Genomic DNA, 21188 nt, shown 5'->3' on the forward strand with positions numbered 1-21188 from the left:
TGGAGCATTAAGCCTGTCCCAGGCATTAGCAGCGTGGCAGCCGAAGGTGTTCAAAGTGGTTGGAGCCAAAAGCAGGAAGCGCAAAGAATTTCAACCTCATACTTGTTTCCACTTTTCAGCGTTAGAAATGGTGTTCTAGATACTAGGGTTCTTCTTCTGGCCGTCGTGGACTGAGTTCGTATTACAGAGAAGAGTTACATAGCAACGTAACCTATGAAAATTACGCACCCGCTGTTATATATGTTTGATTTGCTTCAGTATATTATTATTATTATTTTATAATTATTTTATAAATTCATCAGTTTGCTTGTCTCTGCAGTCAGCAGAAACCAATGGGCAATATTTGCCCACGCAGACGTATAACGCAGCTTGGATCCCCTCTTCTACATGTTTTGACTTCAAGCTTTCACCAACTCCACCTCCTATGTTGCAGCTCTTCTACTGTACTTTTAATCGAAACCCTTCCTCTGACCGGAGAGTCAATCGGAGGCCAGCAGGTTGTCATCGCGGCCGTGCAGGGAATGCCCCGCTGCTCGTGGTGCGAGTGCTGAAGGATGGCCATCTCTGTGCCGTCACCTGGTGGCAGCGCACCTTCCTTTGGAGCGAGGTGACTCAGTCTTCCAGTCGAAAGCGCGAGCAAGAGAGAAATGCGAGCCTTACCGTCATCTTGCTACTTACCGTCATGTTCTGGAGCAAGAAAATACTACTGGTGATAAAACTTACGGATATAAGACATGTTAAAAATAAATTAAGTAATTAAATTAAAAAAGGAAAAAGAAAAAAAAAAAAAAAAAGGAAAAAAACAGAAGCAAAACACACACAAAAAAAAATATAGAGAGAGAAATTCTTCCTGAGATTTTGGGGTTGATGCTTGAAGACTTGAGGTGTGCGTCTAAATTTCATATCAGTAATTTAACCCCTTTAATGCTGGGAGCTGGAATTTCTCCGGATGGCTCCTGTTGCCGGCAACAGGTGCGGCTCCAGCCGCCAATGTTGAAGGGGTTAAACGAAATGTCTCCTACTGTAGCTGCGCGCTTTTAGGAGCGGGCGGCATTTTTGTTGTTGTTGTTCTTGTTGTTGTTGTTTGTTAATTGTCCTTCAGTCATGACCTCTGGGACAGACAGAGCCATAATAGCGATGCCGGAGCCTCACTGTGCTATGCCACCACTCAGCCCCAAACCCGCACTGTGATCTCCCCGCCCCGCAGATCCGCTTTTCCCGCTTTCATCAGACATGGAGGACGTGGGCCTCGGACCCATGCTATATTATATAATATATATCTATATATAGCTATATCTATATTAAAAAGAAAAAAAAATTCTCCGAAAGTTTCTGGAGACTGAAATGTAACTGTCTGGAATTCAAAGGAAGAGAAACTTTCTTAAGTAATATTCTTGCAGATAGAATAAGAAGAGAATGGTTGAGGTATATGTGATTTCTATTTTTCGCTTTGTCGTTTGTTGTTGTGTTATTTTTCTGTTAAGTAGGGATGTTTGAACCAGTTCAGAAACGAAGCTAACGCCAGAGAGAGTCACTCAGAACCAATGATTCACTAAATTCACTACCCAGGTGCATTCTACTTAATTAAAACCAGTTCACGCATCCCTTAAATCGTTATTACTATTATAATTATTATAATTATTATTATTATTATTTGGGGTTTTTTGGTTTTTTTTTGTTTTTTTGGGGTTTTTTTGGTTCTCGTTTGTTGGGATTTATTTTTATTTTTTGTTTTTTGTTTTTTGGGGTTTTTTTTTGTAATTTGTTTTTTTGTTTCTGCAACTCTCCACACTAAACCGCGCAATACTGTGGGGGAGAAGCCATTACTAAACTATATGCTGCAGAACGATGTAGCACGTAATGAATTCCCAGCAGCCTGCCGGGACATCTGCTAGCAATAATCACTATTGAGTTAAAGCTTTATTTAGCCTTTATCTGTATCCTAGTAGAGTATAAGGTCTTGCCACATCTTATTGACATTTTTATTAGTTGAGTTTGACTGAGAACCGTTGCCGTTGTTGGGTTGGTTTATTTTTTTTGTTGTTGTCTTTGTTGTTTCCCCTCTTCCCCCCAATATTAAACTGTGAAATTTATAATGTGTTTAAACTATGGGTGAATCTTAGGCTTTAGGTTGCATGTTCAGCTCATTTGTCTCTATACGATTTTTGTTTGGATCTTTTTTATTTTTTATTTTTTAGTTGTTCGGGTTTTTTTGGTTTTTTTTGTTGGTTTTTTTTTTTGTTTTTGTTTTTGTTTTGTTTTTCCTCTCTCAGGGCTTTTACAAACAAACAAACAAACAGAAAAGGATCTTCTGAAATTCTTTTGCCTGAGTTGCAATGGACTTCTAACGCGGAGATGATTCAATCACTACATTGAGCACTTGACTGTGAAAGCGCTAAAGGAAATAAAGAAAAAAAAAATTAAAAAAAAAAAGAAAAAAAAAAGAAAAAACATTAAAAAAAAATATATAATAATAATTAAAAAGCAAAAAGCCAACAAACCCCACCTTGTTGGAGGCAATTCTGAAACAACTCTTCGGGGCTGTACGTGAGACTGATTCCATTTTCAGAATGATTCGCAGTTTTCTCTCTCCTCTGTGTGTCTCCTTTCTCTCTTCTCTCCCCACAAAGGAAGGTTAATCCTAGTGATTTCATCCCACGCAGGAAACAGTAATAAATATGTAGAATTCATATTTTTCTAAAGGGAACTTAAACTGCTGCTACGAATTGTGTACAAGACTGGTTTATGCCACATGAACAGAGAATCACACGTTTGTTTTGGTACTTTTATTCCTCTTTTTATTCAGTTGTACAGTACTTCCAAATTCAAAATAAAAGTTGTTCTGTATCAAACCATCTAAGCAATAAAATGTTATATTTAAAAATTAGAGGTTCCGGAGTGGACGTGGCTCTTCTTGTGGGCATGTCGATGCTTGGTTTGGAGCTGGAGCCGCCTTAGCTCCGTTTTATACGCTTTCGTATAAATAAAGTGCATTCACAGGATGGTGAGACAAAGAATCATCTGAGTTGCGTATCCAGTTCTGAAGGCCGGGGATGTACAGGGCAGCTGAGAACCTGCGTCTCCTTACCTCCTGGTGGGATGAGTCTTTCTGGTGAAGAAGGGAAGCAGAGTCAGAGTTATAGCTCCAGCTTATATCATCCTCTCTTGTAATGCAGGAAAAGATAAGGATGGGAAAATGCATTGGGGCTTTTAATGAGGATGTGTCTAACTGCTGGACTGCGGAAGAAACGTGCTGCAGTGGTGTCCTCCAGTGCTGGGCTACCTGAGCAACCTGCAATTGCACCAACTCATGCTTGCAAGTCTGGGCTCCGGCCTTTCTCAACATGGCCAACCCGGCATCTTGCCCCAGCTGATGGCTATTACTGGGGATGTGGTTTTAGTTGAGTGAAATCTCCCTCCCCAATCCAGAAGGGACGATCTGTCCCACACAAACACCAGGCATCGCTCCGACTTATCAAGCCAAACCAGACAACTAATCGCATGCACCTTTGATACCATGAAAAGCTACAGACCTGTTTGTCCTGTGGTGTGCACAGGTTTTCTTAGGACTTACTGGAGGGCTGTGGGGGAACAGAAGGAGAGCAGAAATATCCAGTGTTTTAACGATCTCCCACCAGCTGCACCAGGTGCAAGGGCTGCAGCAAGCCCAGCCCCAGGTGCTGCCAGGGCCCATCAGTGGTCCCTAGTTATAGGAGTGGGTGGGGTTTTCTTCCTGTATCAGTGTAGAGTGCTGTTCTTTGCTTTAGCTCATGCAGTTTGCTTTCACAAAGAAATTCTATAGCATCTGAAGGTTGTGAAGGATGCTGTGAGCCCAAGAAAAAGACAGACAGCCCTGAGGAGCTGAGCTCCTGTGACTGAGGGGCTTCCTGCAAGATATGTGTACTTAGACTCTCCCCAGAGCCATTCCACCTCCTTACTGCTGTCTAGCATCTGTGATCTCAGCGCTTAGCAGATGCAGTAAGGAACGAAGGTCACAGTTTGTGCTACTGGGAGCGATGTGGCTCCTTTGGTGAGGTTATTTGGAGTGAGGAGGCCTCCAGCTGCTGGGATCTGTGGCAGAGCTGGGAGGCCAGTGTGGAGACACCAGGATATTGGTCTGCTCTGGGACAGCCTGGAGGCTGCGAGATGACGGGGAGCTGCTGCACAGAATGGGATACCTGTGTGCTGTGGGAACGTGTCTGCTTCGCTACTGTTGGTCGCCCATCATCTCAGGTAAGTGATGCTCACGTACTTGTGCACATAATGGTGTTGGTGGGGTGGGGTGCCTAATGGAGATCGCTGACTTGTATTGTTTGGGGAAGTGAAACATGGCAGAAAGCTTCATGGTAATCCTCTGAGCAGCGGGAAGTAGGAACAGCTTTCTCCTTTGCAGTGCTTGCTTATTTTCCCCTTGCCAGATCTGCCTCTTGCTACAGCTGCCAGTTAACGCATGAGGAAACCCTGCACGATGGTCATTTGCAATGCACTGTTGTGAAATTGAGTTCCTTTAGAGCCTTTCAGCAGGGGGTTGTGAAGTAGTTTAAGATGTCTGTTCTCAGTGTGCTCTGAGAGAGAAGCTTGCTGGAGAAATGGCTTCTCACTGTTCAAAGTCCAACCTGTGCTCACAGTCTTGGGGCCAGTGGTTAATGTGGTTGAGGCCGGTGTTGCTGTGAGCTGCCAGTTGTCAACTGATACCCCCAGATTCTTTTTGTTTGCACAGCTTTCCAGGCATTCTGTCCCAAGCCTGTTGTGATGCATGGGTTTGTTGTGACCAAAGTGCAGGACTCAGCACTTGGTCTTGTTAAAGCTCATACAATGAGCTTCAGCCTATACAGATCTCTCTGTGAAGCCTTCCTACCCTTAGGCAGATTGGCAGCTGCTCCCAACTTGATGTTAGCAAACTTAATGTGGTTCTTAATGAGAGATTTACCTATAGGTATGCCACTGCATGGGGTATGCACAGGCTGGAATCAACACTATTGGTCTTTCCTAACCTTAATGATTCTATGATAACAGTTTAAATTGGCACCGGAACCTAAGTGTTGTTTTGTATAAGCAAAATTGGACTAAAAATCACACCCAAATATATATATTTATTGATTTTAGGGTGATGACAGTGCTAGTTTTGAGATGTAGGTCTGCTGTAACCAACAAGCACTTCTCCTAAGTGTATGCAAGTCAAGGATTGCCATGTGTGACTGAGACCTGGTTTCATCTGTTGTTGGTGTGTAAGAGCCCTTTGGATGTGGTGCTGAGGGCCATGATTTAGCAGAGGGTTGTTAGAGTTTGGGTAGGATGGCTTGGGTGTGGTTGGACTCGATGATCTTGAAGGTCTTTTCCAATCTGAGTGACTCTATCGTTCTATGATTCTATGAGTATTGTTATTTTGAACTAAGCCATTCTTTTCAGCAGTTGTAAAACACCCAGTTAAGAATGAAGGCACTTAATTGGAACACTTAATTGCTAGTGATAGCTACGCCTCCCAGGGTTCCTTGTGGCAGTGTTTCACACAGCAGCTGGGAATGCCTTTGCAGTTTGTCACCAGATCCCTGCCCTGAGCAGGGCTTATGAGGCAGCCTCACCCAGTGGGTGACAGAATAATCCAACCCAAGTTCATTGTTGTATAGCAGTGCAGCTGCTGTGCAATGCTCTGTCCTCAGCCTTCAGGTGCACAGGGCAGGAGGGTGTTACAGCATCACAACCCATCATACTGCTGCACTGCAAAGGGACTGGTCCCTGTGTGCCATGACTTGCAAAGCAAATCAAACTGGCTTTTATCATGGTGAAAGACTGCCTTGTCTGTGGTGGGTGAAGGACCAAAAATGCCCTATGGCAAACACTGCCTTAGGAAAAAGGCTCTTTCTGTCACTGGTGGACTCAGTGGTCAAGGCTGGGATCTAGTGTGCTGTCAGGATAAGCTCCAAGCTTAGTGCCATGTATTGTTTGTGGCTGTGGCTTGCTTCAGTAGGAAAAGGGACTTCAGCTGCAAACTGAATGTGAGCCCAGATGTAGGTGAACATAGTCAAAGTACATGTGGATTTGACAGGCCCAGTGTAAAGGGCAACTTCTACAACAGGAAACCAGATGACAAAAAGGAAGTGTGCATACAGTGCCATCACTGTGCTTATTGTTGCAGTCAGTGGCTATAGCCTTATTCTTTCAGAAGCAAAAGCAGCGCTCAGACATCAGTGACCAAGATACAGCTTTACTAATGCATTTTAATCAAGAGTAGTTTTAGTCTTTCCCTGTCGATGCTTTGGGAGATCCCTCAGCTTTCCATTGCCAGCTGACTTGAGTGCTGCAACACTACTGCATCTTGGTTAATAGAAGCTTATAGAATCAAGACAAGAAACAAGAAAGGAAAGAAGGCAGCCTACTGAAATGACCGCATGACCAGCGTGGGGGGAAAACAAAACAGATACCAACACGTGATTTAAAACAAAATAACTACATCTTTCTAGAGAAAAGAGAGATGTCAGCTTGAGAGAGCCCCAACTGCCAGGGAATGTAAAAGTCAGTCAAAGGGAAAACTTGGAAGTGGATCACTTTCTTGCCTACAGGTGTAGTTCACAAACATGGTCTCGCTATCCTTTGTTTCTTCTCTTAGAACCACTTGTCTGCTATGTGAACTCACTTTAGACCAAAGTTGTGATACTAGAGGCAGCTGGACACAAGAAGTAGCAGGGAAATTATTCTAGAATCCAGGCTATTGCAAAACATCTCTACTTCTTTGGGGAAGGTTCCTTCTCTACCAAGCACAAGCTAAGTTATCCTCAACAGTTCTAACCTTTGGGGGTAAAAAGTCAGCCTCTGCCCTACCTAACAGTAGGTGAAAAAGCAGGAGAGCCTCCTTTGGAAGCAGCTACTGCATCTTGGAAGCAGGGATCAAGCACAGTTGTTACTATTACTCATATCTAGGAGTAAAGATACATCATCAAATACAAACTGGAAGTGACTGAACCAGAGAACTACATAGCTTGAAGAAAGAGCTTGCTTTGCAATTGCACTCTATTCACTCCTGACTTTGTAGGAAGCCAGTGGTACAAAGCACCTTGCACACCAGAGGGACCAGAGAGACCTCAGATGTACAGTAAGTGAATGGCACTGCCTTCTGCTATAGTGCCCTGCATTAATGCAGGGATTCAGCACCTCACAACAGTGCAGGAAATAGCACTGACATGAAAGATTACAGGATCTAAATGACTTGCAACGAGCAAAGTAACAAAGCAAAAGATGAGCAAGAGAACAGATGTCAACACTGACCACTTTGTCATAGCATTAGTGAGAATCTACACCTACACAGAAGGATGTAATGAAGTATTGGATTAATTGAACTTTACTTGCTTATGAATTAGTTTGCCCTTTCCCAGGAAGTCTTACCTCATTCTCTGCTGAGATGCAGTGTACCTCCCTGAACTGCTCTTTTCAATAGTGCTGCCTGCAATGTCGTTTGTTTAGACAGCAGTATAAATCTTACAGCTACAGGGATTTGGCTTTGGTAGCCCTCTGTGCTGCAGCTGCCTTTCATCACCTTAACAGATCCTTTCCCCATTGCCTATAGGTTATTCCATGTGGAAATGCAGCACTGTGGCTCAACTTTTAACTGATTAAAGAATGATTCTTCTCAGGCCCCTTCCTTATTCTTTAAAGGAATCTTAATTCTAATATCTACCTGTTGCTCAGAAGATCACAAAATACTTCCTTGCCATTCTTCTCATTCCAAATGTATTTGCTTCCCAAACACGGCCTGTTTCCATTCTTCTTGAGCATTTGCTACTGGATGTGGCTTATCAAGGAAGAGAGCACCCAGGTACCACTCAGGCTTTTTGGTGCCATACTCATGCTTTATTTAGAAAATAATAATAATAAAACCCCCCAAAAAAAACCCAACACGGCTACAAGATGCTAAAAAAACTTCAAGTTTACAAAATACCTGCGGCCAACTTGAAGAGATCTGATCTCACTTAAGAAATGAAAACATCACCTGCTGGTGTTAACTTCATTCAGTCGCAATACACCATCTGAACTTAATCATCCCAAACAATCATCAGTCATTCTTCAGCTCTGTCGATTGCATGTACAGCAAACAATCATCTGCATCGCTTTGATTAGAAAAGTCCCTGGGAAAATTTGAAGTTACATGGACAAGTGTGAGAGGAGAACTTATTAAAGCCCACCCTGCAGCTCCTGCGTTCATTCTGGCTTTTGCTCTCCCCTATAAGTTAACTGCAATCCCTCTGCATATTGAAGTCTCACTGATGCTGCTCAGCTTTTTCCAGTGAGGGAAAGAAACTGATAGACTATGAATCTGTCTAGTTGCCATCACACTACATCAGTGCTATGTGTCTTACTAGCTTTATGGAAGCACGTTGTGCAAGTCTCAAGTAGCTTGAAAACGCTCCTGAAACAGCCCTTGGTCATTCCTATGAGGTAGGTGCTGTCTTCCCTTTGGAGGAGAAAGAACAGACATAACTGCTGCCAAGCACACCAGGTACATGGAAAAACATGACAACCAGCCTACATTAATTGACTTCCCCACTACTTCTCTGAATTCAGAGCTTTCAAATGCAACACGTTGTTTAGCACCACACATACCAGGAAGAAAACCAGTGAATGATGCTTTAGATGGCATCCATTCCAAAACGCTCAGCCTATCTGAACTCTGGTGTTCAGCCCACCTGTTTCCAAAGAAGCTGAAGTAGGGCCATCTTTAAGCACATCTCACTCAGCTCCACTGCCTACAATTGGACTGGTTTGTATATAAATGATCAAAGCTTAATCCTTTCATCCAGCAGCTGCCACTCATCTTTCTCATATTAGATATTAGAAAAAGGCTTTTCATAAATGACAGTATAGAAGACTGCAAGTATCAAACACAATTCAGATGAAGCCAACTTAATGCTTTGCTATTAGCACAGACAAAGCATTCAATGCAGTGTTTGTTCTTTTCTTACCTCACACCGGTAGCCTTGTGAAACCCTCACAATTTTCCTAATTAGTTTACAAGGCATGACAAATGAACAGCAATCTTTCACACTAGGGCCATAACTTCTTCTGTAGTCTAAAAGCATCTCTTCCCAGTAAGATATCCACTTCTTGCACAGCTCTTACTCCCCATAGCCTCACGTGAGCAGGTGTGCAATGAACTGACGAGGAACTCGGCTGATGAGAGCTGATGGATTATACAATATGCCACAAGAACTGAAGGGATAGCAAAGAAACAAGCAGAACTGCCACAACGCAGTAACCACTTTCTCTCAATTGTAAAAGCCGTGTGCAGTAGACAGACTTACTAGAGAGAATGTAAGACTTGCCAAAGTTCAACTGCCACCACACTAGAATGAAGCTTGGTTACAGCAGATAAACACAACTTTAAACTACTGCTGCATTTACCACAAACAATAGCAGACTACTATTCGTTTGTATGAACTAGCAGCTTCCAGCCAGAAAAGTTACTATGAACCATCCCAGGTCAATGTTAAGTCCTATGATCAGTCTTGTTACAATTGTTCAACTGTCAGCTCCTATGCAACTTGCTAAACTGCTTTCTCTTTCATGCTCAGAACTTAAGCATTCAGTTGTTAACTACTAATTGCAGAGAGGAAAGCTGAAACCTCAACATTCTTCTTTCTAATCTAAGCACAGCATTGCAGTCCTATTGCAACTTCTCTTTAGCTCTGTTCAGTGTAAGATACTGAAGGACTAACCTGCTCCAAGACTCGCTCAAAGAGTTTAGCCCTTCCTGATGAAACAGAACCTGGATATCAGAAGTTGCTGTCCTGCCTTCTCATCCTTTGCTTTTCCTCTTGGAGTCCCATTTAATCTAGAGCAGCTCAGATCAAGTTATTATTGAGGAACTTCCAAATCTCGTGAGCAGTTGAATGCAGTTTAACATTACCTATTCCCAGAAGGTGGGAGCCAAACAAAAAGCCCATCTTGATTTCAGCTGAGATGCATATAATCCACAGAAAGGAGCAAAAGTTAAAACTGAGTGTGTCAGCCCCTACAGCAGCTATAGATTTTACCATACAAACCATTTATTACATGAACATTTTGCTGAACCACTGCCAAGACTGAATGTAGACTCCTAAACCTACCACAGAGGCAACACTAAAGGCAAAGTTGTTGCATATACCTGGAGTAGCCAGCTGTTACAAAGTTACTCAATTTGCCAAGTGATCTGCAGGATCATTCAGCCATCTTCCCTACTAAAACCATTCTACTTGGACTGGCATATCATGAAGTTGCTGAGAGCATGACTAGGGATTGTTCTTCCCATTCTATTTCCCACACAGAGATGAGTTGAGAACAACTCCACACAATTCATTCTGGCACTCTGTATATTAAGACAGTGTGAGTACATCAGTGCAGGTAGTTTCAGAGCTTAGATGTCTCCAATATATTACATGATTTATAAGTATTGCTCAACTCACGCAGGCTTAGCAGCTCAGTCCCTGCAGAACAAGAACAGATCCAAAAGCCCTTCTTCACATGTGATTTTTTCCCCCCTTCCTGATCCTCATCTCAAACCAATGCCTTTTCCTGAACAAGCTCCCAGATAACCTTCAGACACAAAGAACTGCAACTGAGATGAAAACAGTCTGAGCCTGAGAAGCAGCAAACTGACTTTACTTTATCTGCTCTCCTCCCCCTCCACCCTCTCAAAGTTACAAGTCCTGAATGCAATGGATGCAAATCGGCATCTGTGTTCCTGCTAATTGTGTAAACTGTGCCTACCACAAGAAATCCCATTTTGGCTACATACAACCTTTCTGTTGAAGTACCAAAGTAGTACGTAGTTAATGGAAATACTTCTGTTTCTAAGAAGAAAGCCAAGGAGGTAAAAGCTTAACTCGGACCAATCTACTAACAATTCTAAGTTAGAGGTTTAAGAACTGTAAAGGTTGAATTTGTCATTTAAAGAGATTACCTGAAGCTTCTCATATTCAGTTTCAAGCACATGGAATACATCCAAGTCCTCACCCCATGTAAAGCTCAAAGAAAATTCCGTATGTTTCTATACAGACAGCATTCAAGTCTTTGTAAGTACCAGGAATGTATTGGAAAGTTGTTCTGGCTTATTGAAAGTTTCTTGGGTAACACTGCAGAGGTACCACTATATTGAGAACAGCTGAACTGTTGGAATGACTCAATCACCATTTAACAAGTTGGGTATAAAAACAATTTATGTAGTAATACCAATTGAGCACACAAATTCCATGCTTCACGAGTTCCGCTGCTGTGTAAGAGTTGTCCTAACGCCTATGCAGATGAGTTCAGATGTTTACATCGCTGCATGCCCAGGTCAAAACAGCAGCAAAATATCTATCGCTACAAGCAGCTATACCCAATTGTGCCTTTAGAATGCTAACTATGCAGAAATCCAGATGATGAGTATCTGGAACAGGACCGGACACACAAACTCGAGTCTGTGTGTGCAAATAGAGAACAAAGTTACCGAGGAGAAAAACTGGATACAGATTCTGATACAGACAGGATACAATCAAGACAGATTCAGTCACCAGACATTCAGATTACGGGGAGGGGAAAATACCCTTCCAAGTATACAGATGACAAGCCAGCATTTAAAAGAACTCTAAAGGCACATTTCAGGTAACACGGTTCTGTTAAGACCAACTGCTTACACGCACAGGCACAAATCTTAATGGCTCCCTCCCGCCCCCCCCAAACAATTATTTAACAAAAAAAGAGAAGTGCATTTTCAGTAATATTAACACCATTCAGTTAAACTGTTCAGTCCAAATGTTTAGCAGTATTTTCCTTATGCTGACACGGACTCTGCACTACTCCAATCCAAAAATAAACAAACAAACCCAACAGGCAGGATTAGTAAAGGTTCAATCGTTGCACTAGTTAACATTTACTCATCAGAGCCCACTGATCTCTTCTGTGCCCTCTTGCGGGGCAACCTCCTTGGTGAAGCTTTATCTGAAAGAGAAAAAGGCAGGGCATTAGTTGTATCACCTACTTCATGCTAGTTGTTATATGACACTGCCTTTTTTAAAGCATGACGCATCATGAAAGAAGCCAGGCTCAAGCATCTCGAAGCTTTAAAAGAAACAAAAGCAAAGAACACTACGTGCTATTTGCATCCTAGATAGTAACGAGAATAACATCCCTATACTCTAACATGCAATTCTAGAGCGAGTTACTAAACCAGCCCTTACTAACCCAAAAACAACCACCCCAACAGTCTCCTGATGAATCTGTATCTTTTGCTGGTTTAGAAAAATCAAAATCACACCCAGTGATTAAACTTTCAGAGAGTTAATGGATAATTATCAGCTGGTTTTAGTTTACCTGCCTGAAGAATGTGATGGACCCTCCCCCTTTAGACAGCTTTGCCTTACATGAAATATTTCTATATTCATACAGATTAACACGAGTGTTTTGGCTGTGAAAAATCACCTGTGCAGAAACCATTCATACTTAATTATGTGAATGGCACTTTGTAATCAGCCATCCCAGGCAGGGAAGCCACCAAGATTTAGCTGCATGAGCACGGGGCACCAGAAACCCGTTCTTTCTATTGAAACTTAGGACAAGTTTACAACTGTCCTTCTCCAGTGACAGTTCTTACATAGGCAGCATCTTCAACTCTTGTACTGTCATTCATAGTTTGTATGAAGAAAGAGGTGAGGTGATTGCTGAGCATTTGCTTACAGCTGCACTCTTCTTAACTAGGCCTGCTTACAGTAATCTCACTGTTCACAGCACGGGCAAGCAATGACTTTATTGGCATGATGGGTGCTCAATCAGTACACATCTAATGCATCTTCAACAGAAGAGGCATGAATCTCTGAGGATCCTGAAGGCCAAGTTTTTCAAAGCGTTAGAGCTCTAATTTAACCAAACTAGGAATTAAAGACAATTAAAAACTTAAGCCTCATTACTCCTAGCCTTCAGGTACTGAGATGAATCTGCTTAAGCCTAAAAGGGGATGAGGGTAGAATTCAAACACTGACAAGATAGCTGGCTCTTCAGAGAGGTTTATCATTCAGACCTTGCACTCCTTGCTAGACTGAGACACCTCAAATTTCTAACCCTGTATTTTTACACTGTCATTCCACTGTCTCATGTGGAATATACAAGAAAACTGACACCTTCCAGATGTAAAACAAGTCCTCATATCCGTGTAATATTAGTACAGTTAAAAAGCGATAAGGAATCAAAAAACTTAATTCATAACTACTTCTCACAAGTCACCACCTGAAGGCCTTCTGTACTAAATACAATTGTCAGGGTAAGATCACTCAAAAAATGAGTATTTAATCAAAACTGGAGTATTTGTACAATAAAGGTAGTTGCTGCAAAGGGAATAGCTTCTTTCTTTTAGAATGTGCTTTGTTTGAAATGAAGCTATCTCATCTCAGACCAGCCAACAACAGCATATTAGTGACAGCTTTTGTGGATTAAGGAAGACCCCGGAAGAGAAACCTGCCTATGAAGCTATTATACTCTAAACTGAGGCTTGTTTCTCACTGAAACAAGATGTACTCAACCAGCAGACATGACCAGTCCTCCACCACTTCAACAACAGCTTGACACTACAGCAAGGCAGAACACTGCATGATGGGTAAGGGGCTCCGGCAACTGTTAAGAGTAATATTTTGCTCTACTGTTTAGCAGCACATTAACCAAACTACACCACTACAATATAACCAAAGGTACTCTATATGTATCACTTATATCTACAAATACGTAAAGTAGTATGCATATAAAACATCTGGATGGTTGTATGCATCTGTTCTGTATTTCATTGCTCATGCTACACTACCAGCCATTCATTGCATGCAGGGAGAAAGGTTTCTATCCATGCCTAATTATCACACAGACAATACATTTAGAGCTTCCACTCTTTATCACCAGCATTTGTCTCACCTCTTCTACTTTGCACTGAAGCAACAGGAAAGCAATAACAAAAGAAACAGCAAAAGAAGTTAGAAAAATTCAAACACATACACTATAAAGAAATCAGATTCTAGCTTTGTTTTAGGCATTTTTGAGCAAAAATTTAGTCATTTTGAACATGAAGAACCCAAATTCCAAGTTGAAATTGTCTTTGGTGAATACACACGTGCAATGATTATTTAGAACTTCAGTCTACAGGCAAGCTGCTAACCAACTTACAGAAACTTCCAGGTATTTGGCTATTAAAACCTTTTTTGATCCAGGTTTTGGGCACAGATGTCATACTGCTGAAAAAGAGCCACTGAAGTGTGAAAACAACCAGCAACTGCCATTACTACCGACCAGGCAAGTTGGTTCTGTATAGGAACAGGCTGTTAATATTGTAATCACTACGACCAGTGCTTTAGATAACTACTTATTCCCTAGAACATGTAGGTGTGCTCTGGAAAAATCACTATTAGCTACTTGGGAAGTTAAACTATTTGACTGCTTAATTTTGTGGCAGAGGTCTACTTACTTATTTGATTTAATGTTTCCTGGGGAATCCAGCTCATATCAACATCATTCTGATTTGATGTTCCCATCTCAACTTTCTGTACCGGTCTTTTCCTCTGAAAAGTCAAGAAACAGGTTTTTGCTTTTTACAGTGTTTTGACAGCACAAATAATTGTTAGTAATCAATAGTTCTTTAATAAACAAACAGCAAGTGTTTCACTAAGAGGCAAACTTAGGGTTAGTCAATAAGTGATGCTGCCTTGACCCATTTAGCAATTTACTTGCCTAGGTTTTGTGTTAACACTCCTGAAGCCTCACAACAGTTATTCTACGCACAGATATTAAGGTTTAATGCATGTCTAGAGAAGTTCATCATACTCGTTATGAAAAAATAGCTGTCAGTAACCCAAACTAGATGACTGTTATGCTTTCTTAGATTGGCACAGCATTCCTTTATGCAACACTGCAAAACAGTCTGAACAATAACAGCAATTCCATGGGAAGATTCTTTGTATTACATTAAGGACTAGACAGCCATTTGCCCCCAAGGTTAGAACTCATTTATCATGAGATATAAAGAGACAGCAAAGGGAAGTCTACCTAGCAAGCTTTGAATCAGCAGCTGCACACATCCAGAGACTAGAAGGTAACAAAATGTTTTACATTCTGACACTCCAGCATTATGGCAAAGATGATTCAAAAAGAGCACTAAGCAAGAATCCTACTGAGTCTTCAGCTCTTATTTGTAAGCAACCTTCTGAAGTTCTAACAGTACCATTGAACACTGGAAGCGATTACTACTTCACCCCCCTCCATGTACAGTAAGGCCTTGTGTTACTAACAACACAGACAGCGCACCACTTACCTTCCTAGATTCTAGCAATTGATGTAGGCCAACAATAACAAGCAGACCAAGTCCAGCAAGGAACATGTACATGAAGATCCTTTAAAAGAAATTTCAAGTCATTAACTGGACATCATAAGTGTTTAAGAAAATATATAAATATAGAAACTAGTGCTAGCTTTGGCCACACGCTCATTAGATCTCTCCCAAGCCATTTTACAGACGTGTGGGTGTAGAGGGGGTGAAAATGAACCTGAAACCTAGGTGTTAACCAACATTAAGTCATTATTCTGATTTTGATTCTGAACAACAGAACATTGAAGAATGTTATATAAGCTAGAAAACAACATGCATAACTACTGAAATTCAGTACCTGCAGTGGGTCTTTGATCCATGGTGTTTTCAAGATGTTGGGACATACAAGTTTGTTTCTTGACTGCTTTAACCACTTGGAAAAGCATCAGTGAACTGCTTATTCACTGATGCTCTTCCTTTGACAAATATGATTTCATAGAACAGCTACCTTTAGTTTAGTTTTTTTAAAGGTCTTAAAGGATTTCTGAAGACCTTCTTTGAGCTCACATGTTTTTAACATTTCTTTCCTTCATTAGGATATTTAAAAAGCATACAGGCACAGCCTATGCTTGCAAAAATACAAGGTATGATCAGGTCTAGCTGGTCTTTTAAGAAAAAGCACTCCTGAAAGAAGCCTGCAACCAGTAGAAGTGCAACAAAGAATGAGCATGAGTTCCTCTACTTCCTATTCAAGGCATCTTTTAGCTTACTTAATCTTGAATTATACTGGAGTGCTCCCAGAAGCCTGTTGTTCCAGCACAACCCAGAGCCCAATCCATGAACCCTCAGCATCTTTTACCTAGAGGAAAATGGCACAGTAGCATTACAAAAGCTTAACAGCTTTGAATTGCTATGTAACTGTGTAACACTACGCCTTATTCCATACTGAAGTCCTCTGAGGACTCAGCAACATAATATAAATGCTGAAGAACCCTAATACTAATGCACATCTTAATCTGGGGGAAGAAAGCTCAATCAGCACTCCAACAGTCAGATGCCTTCAACACCATCAACAATATACAGGAGACCTAACATTCAGTAAATTAAAGGTATGAGAACTATTTTCGTTGCCCCCCATCAGCAACTTATTCTAGTACACCAACTAAATGTTACTCTTCAGTCTCCTTACGTTTCTCCATCCAGTCCATCTTCTTTTTCAATAATTGTAACCGTTTGATTGAAGACAGCATCTTGAAACATATTACCCTGTTAGAAAAGTTTCCACATTAAATTATTCCCTTCAACACACACAGCTTCTCTCTCTTCCCATGTTCTTGGGAAAACTCTAAAAAGCTCATCTTGCACTGTTCATTTATTTGCTCATAAAATCAAATCTGCAGATAGGATTCAGGCTGTTAAGCTTGTAAACAAAGCCTAGTATAAAAAACAAAGTGAAATTCAAGCTTCCCTGGAAGCTCTTTTTTTTCTTTAAATGAGTATAGCCCGCTACTATACAACAAATTCTAGTTTCCATCACTGATATAACATATACAGCATAAAATATACAGTCATGAAACATGTAGTGTGTTTATGCACCTACTGATGTGCTTTAAAGACTTTCGAAGGCATTCACTATTTGAAGAAACAGTAACTTGACTAAGCAGTTCCTTCCTGATGCCTCCACATCAGCTAAAAACACTGCAATGAATTACAATATCGTGCTTACACTTGCATCTCTGTAGTTGAGATTGATAACTAATCCAAAAGGACGGCCACCCATAGGCTCAGCAGGGATGAAAGAGTACTCAAACGTAGCTTGTCTCTGTGGTGGAACAACTGTATTCAGGGGGAGAGCAGTGAAGTTCTGGATATAAAACTGGTAGTCTTGAGGGTACCGGAACGAAGCATCAAGAGACTCAACAATGAAGTCTTCTGTACCCTTATTGGTGAAGCCTACCAGGAATTTCACAATGTTGTTTGCTGGGAAATCTGAAACGAGAATATTTAACTATTAACAGTTCTCAGCATACACAGTCCCTGGCAGACCCCACTTTTTTTAAAGAGCCTCATTGCTTTAACTGTGTATGGGAGATTGGTATTCACAGCCTGAACCTCTGATTAATCAGCTGAGGCAAGTATGGGGTCAGCTGTGGGAGCACAGGTGAGAGTGATGTAGCTGAGCTCCCGGGAGGGGTGGAGCTCGACTCCATCCCCTCTGAGACCTCATTTAAGGGCTGGCTCCCACTGAAGCAGTATCTCTTGGAGACTGCTCACCAGTGAGGACTGCCCCAGCTTCTTCAGCCAAGGCACCACCACTGGTGAGTTTTCCTTTACTTATACCTTCTGTACATTTGCTACCATCTGTATATTAATAACCAATACAAACTGATAAACTCTAAGCACAGTAAGGAATATGGTAGACTGGCACAGGACTCTTACCTTCACCTTTGACAAATAATATTGTTGTATCAGCGCTAGGTGAGGCCTTAGGTTCTCCCGACAAGTCTTCTTCTTCTTTTTCTTCTGTCTAAGACAAGAGACTTTTTTAAAAACCCTATAATGAAAAGTACAGGCAAAGACCATGCTTGCTTTATGAGAATCCTACATGATACATATCAGTGTGTGAAACCATACCATGATGAGCACCAGCACCAATTCCTGCGGCCGCATAATTAGCACTAAGTCTGTTCTCCTTCTAGATTTGATCTGAACCATTTTTAGTATTTATCCTTCTCTAACTGACAAAAATGACTAAACTCAGCTGCATTCGGTCGTAATTAAAAGTATTCTTATCACAAAGCAAGAGTAAGGTTTTTGTTTAGGGGTGGAAGGAAAAGAGCAGAATCAAAGTATTCATTACTCACATCACTAAGCTTTTCTACTTAGAAATCATGGATAACCACAAGGCAAGCGAGAATCGTTTTCACTACAGATAGAGTGTTCAACTTTAAGTAGTACTTTAAGCAGTATTATGTTTGCCTGGAAACAGATTTTTTAGAGCGCAGTATTTATGAATATACTTGTTCCAGTTCATCTAGGCATCCAGCCTAGCTGTGCAGACACCATTCAGTCAGGAAGCCGTGAACCAGAAGTGAAGTCAAGAAGCTAGGCCCAAAAGGTGCTACACAAAACTTCCTTGTTTCAGTGACATATAAAACAAACTGCCAAAAAAGGATTCCATTTTGTACTCTGCTTAGCTATACACTATTTTTTTACAATTACATTTGTAAGGTTACCGAATTCTATCAGTACAGAATATCTAGCACACCCTCTGTGACTTGCAAAGCTGGCCAGCCGTAAGTTCATAAATAGCAATAAGACCAATAGAATCCCAGAACTGTAACTGGGACTTCACTTGTACTATGCAAATCTTCTTCCCTCCTCCAGTCATACCCCAAACTTACTTATTTTACACCAGAAATTTAAGAGCTTAACCAGGTTCTCACATAAGCTCCTTATCTCACTTGGAGGTCTTTTCACAAACAGCTGTTCTGATAGCAGGAACCTGGCTGTCCCCACATGATGTCTTCCCCACAGGTAATTCAGGAAGACAAATCCTTTTGAAGCTTCAAGCAGAATGGAAGCTTCAAGGAGACTCTGAAACAGCTGCTTAGAAATATCACTATACTATTAAACACACACTTAACTGTGCACCTTCAAGTACTTTTGGTCAGATTCCTGCTTATGAAAACACATTCGTGTACAATTACCAAGTCTGTAGGCTCATCTTCTTCAACTTCAGCTTCATCATCTTCATCTTCAACTACAGTATCTTCCACTGCTTCCTCATCTTCTGTAGCATCCTGAGCTGCAACTAATAAGCCTGAACCTATCAAAACAAGATGCAAGCACAAAAGCTTTTCAGTACCTCCTAAACCAACAGAAAACTGATGCAGTTTGCAGAGGGCAACCAAGTTGCCACGAAAGCTATTAAAAGACATCAGTTTTTAATCATTACTAATGTAAAATCTAAGGTGATTGCTATTATCAGTAACATAACTTTGGGAGTTTATGTTTCTTTTAAGACCAGCAAGCTTAGTAAATGATTAACCGCCCTTTTCATTTGCTGGTATCAGAACACTACACTTTTACAGGTAGTTATAAAACAACTTTACATTAAGCTTTCTTATCTAGCTAAGTATTTTAATATGATCTGCTCAATACACCAGCACATTAACATGCTCAACAGAGCTGGACTGCCAGTCAGAAAAGAACAATGACCTAGAACAAGGTAAGTACAGTCAAGCAGTTGATTCCTTCTCTACTTTTATGGTGCCGAGTCTCACATTCAAACACTGAGCAGGGCAAACAGGTCTGAATCCAGCAGCAGACCCAGGGCAGAGTTACACCTGTATTTAGTGCATGTATCAATCAGGAAGAGAACTTTTATTCATACAAGGAAAAAATGTATTCTCATAAGAACAGTGAGGCAGTGGCACAGGCTGCCCAGGGAGTCACCATCCCTGGAGGTCCTTGAGAGAAGTGTGGATGTGGCACTGAGGGCCGTGGTTAGCGAGCATGGTGGTTGGACCAGATGATCTTAGAGGTCTTGTCCAACCTTCACCATTCTATCACTTAGAAGACCACAGAGCTGGGCTGATCCTTTTCCAATGAAGCTAATGCTTTCCAAAAGCGAAGGAGCAGAAATGAATGGACGGCTGAATTGCGCAAGCTTCCAACTCCTCTCTGCTCTGAGTACACACGCTAAGCAAACACTCAGAAACTTTCACGTGGAACAGAAACCCTTGGCCAAAACTCTTACAGCTTCAGGATTCCCAGTAACGGTCTAAAAAAAAGCCGATAAAACCCCTATCTAAGACTTTCTATGGGTATATTCAAAGACTCTGCCCGATCACACGCCACGTTCAAGCGCAGCGATTTTACCTACTGAACTTCTCGGACACTTTAAGCCTCCAAGTAATAGATTATGGAAGGCCTCCTGGCTGAACGGGGCAGAAACGAGCTTTATGGCATCTTTCACACGGTACCCACGCTCCCGGCCCCCCAACTCGCAGCGTTCCCATAGGACGCCAGGAGGGCTGATGATGTGGCAGGAGGAGGAAAGGAGCGCTCCGCTACGCGGGAACAGACCGAGGCGGCCGCCCACCACCCACCGGCACGGCTACAGCCGCCACACGGGCGGCAACCAGCGATCTGAAGGACACCACGGCGGGAGGGCCGCGTGTCGCCACGGAACAACACCACCCCCCCGATATCAGCCCTTCCATTCAGTTCCCTTCACCTGCGCCGCTACCCCGAAGCAGGAGGGAGGCGGGAAAGACGATCAGGGCGAAGAGCAGCAAGCACGGCACGCTCCTCATATCGGCGGCAGGCCGGCAGCCCCGCGCCTTGCGCTGCGGGCGATCTAAATGGCGGCCGCCTCCATCCGGGCCCGCCCCGCCCCGCGCCGCAGCGGACGTGGCTCGGCCGAGGAGGAGCGGTCGGATCACGTGGCCTTAGCACACGTCGGCTCTCAGCTCGCTGCACGGCGCGCATGCGCCGGACGGTCGGCTGTCCTCCCTTCCTGGAGCCGCCTCTGCTCTCTGGGCCCTCAGTGCGCGTACCCGGCGCTTCCCGCCCACGAGCGCGTGTGGTGAGGCGCGGGCGCGTGGTTTTCCAGTGCCACTTGCTTTAGACCAGCCGGTGGGTGGTGGTTTAATTGAAAAAGCTTCTCAAAGCATAATAAACAACTGCAACAAGAGCTGCCTTTCTGGGCAGTTTTTATCTCAGTCTTACTGTAAGCATGTTGACAGAAATACTCAGTATCACCTGAAGCGTGATTATGAAAACTGGAGACCATCCATTGCTACAGGACTAAAGAAATGATCCTGCCCCGGTACTTGGTATTGGTGAAGCTTCATCTCGACTACTGGGTTCAGTTTTGGGCCCCTCAGTACAGAAA

General features: G+C 42.3%; 1 protein-coding gene across 1 annotated transcript; it reads right to left on the bottom strand.

The window, feature by feature from the left end:
- Positions 1 to 7828: 7828 nt before the first annotated feature.
- On the bottom strand, positions 7829 to 20727 carry SSR1 (signal sequence receptor subunit 1). The gene is made up of 8 exons (XM_072328679.1): positions 20529 to 20727; positions 18997 to 19115; positions 17726 to 17813; positions 17013 to 17275; positions 16476 to 16552; positions 15293 to 15371; positions 14450 to 14543; positions 7829 to 11949 (listed from the first exon to the last, which is right to left on the bottom strand). The coding sequence occupies exons 1-8, from the start codon at positions 20605 to 20607 to the stop codon at positions 11882 to 11884; spliced, it is 867 nt and encodes a 288-aa protein (XP_072184780.1). The 5' UTR covers positions 20608 to 20727; the 3' UTR covers positions 7829 to 11881.
- Positions 20728 to 21188: the final 461 nt, after the last annotated feature.

This window comes from Excalfactoria chinensis, chromosome 2, assembly GCF_039878825.1.
Source record: "Excalfactoria chinensis isolate bCotChi1 chromosome 2, bCotChi1.hap2, whole genome shotgun sequence".
NCBI classification, from domain to species: Eukaryota; Metazoa; Chordata; class Aves; order Galliformes; family Phasianidae; genus Excalfactoria; species Excalfactoria chinensis.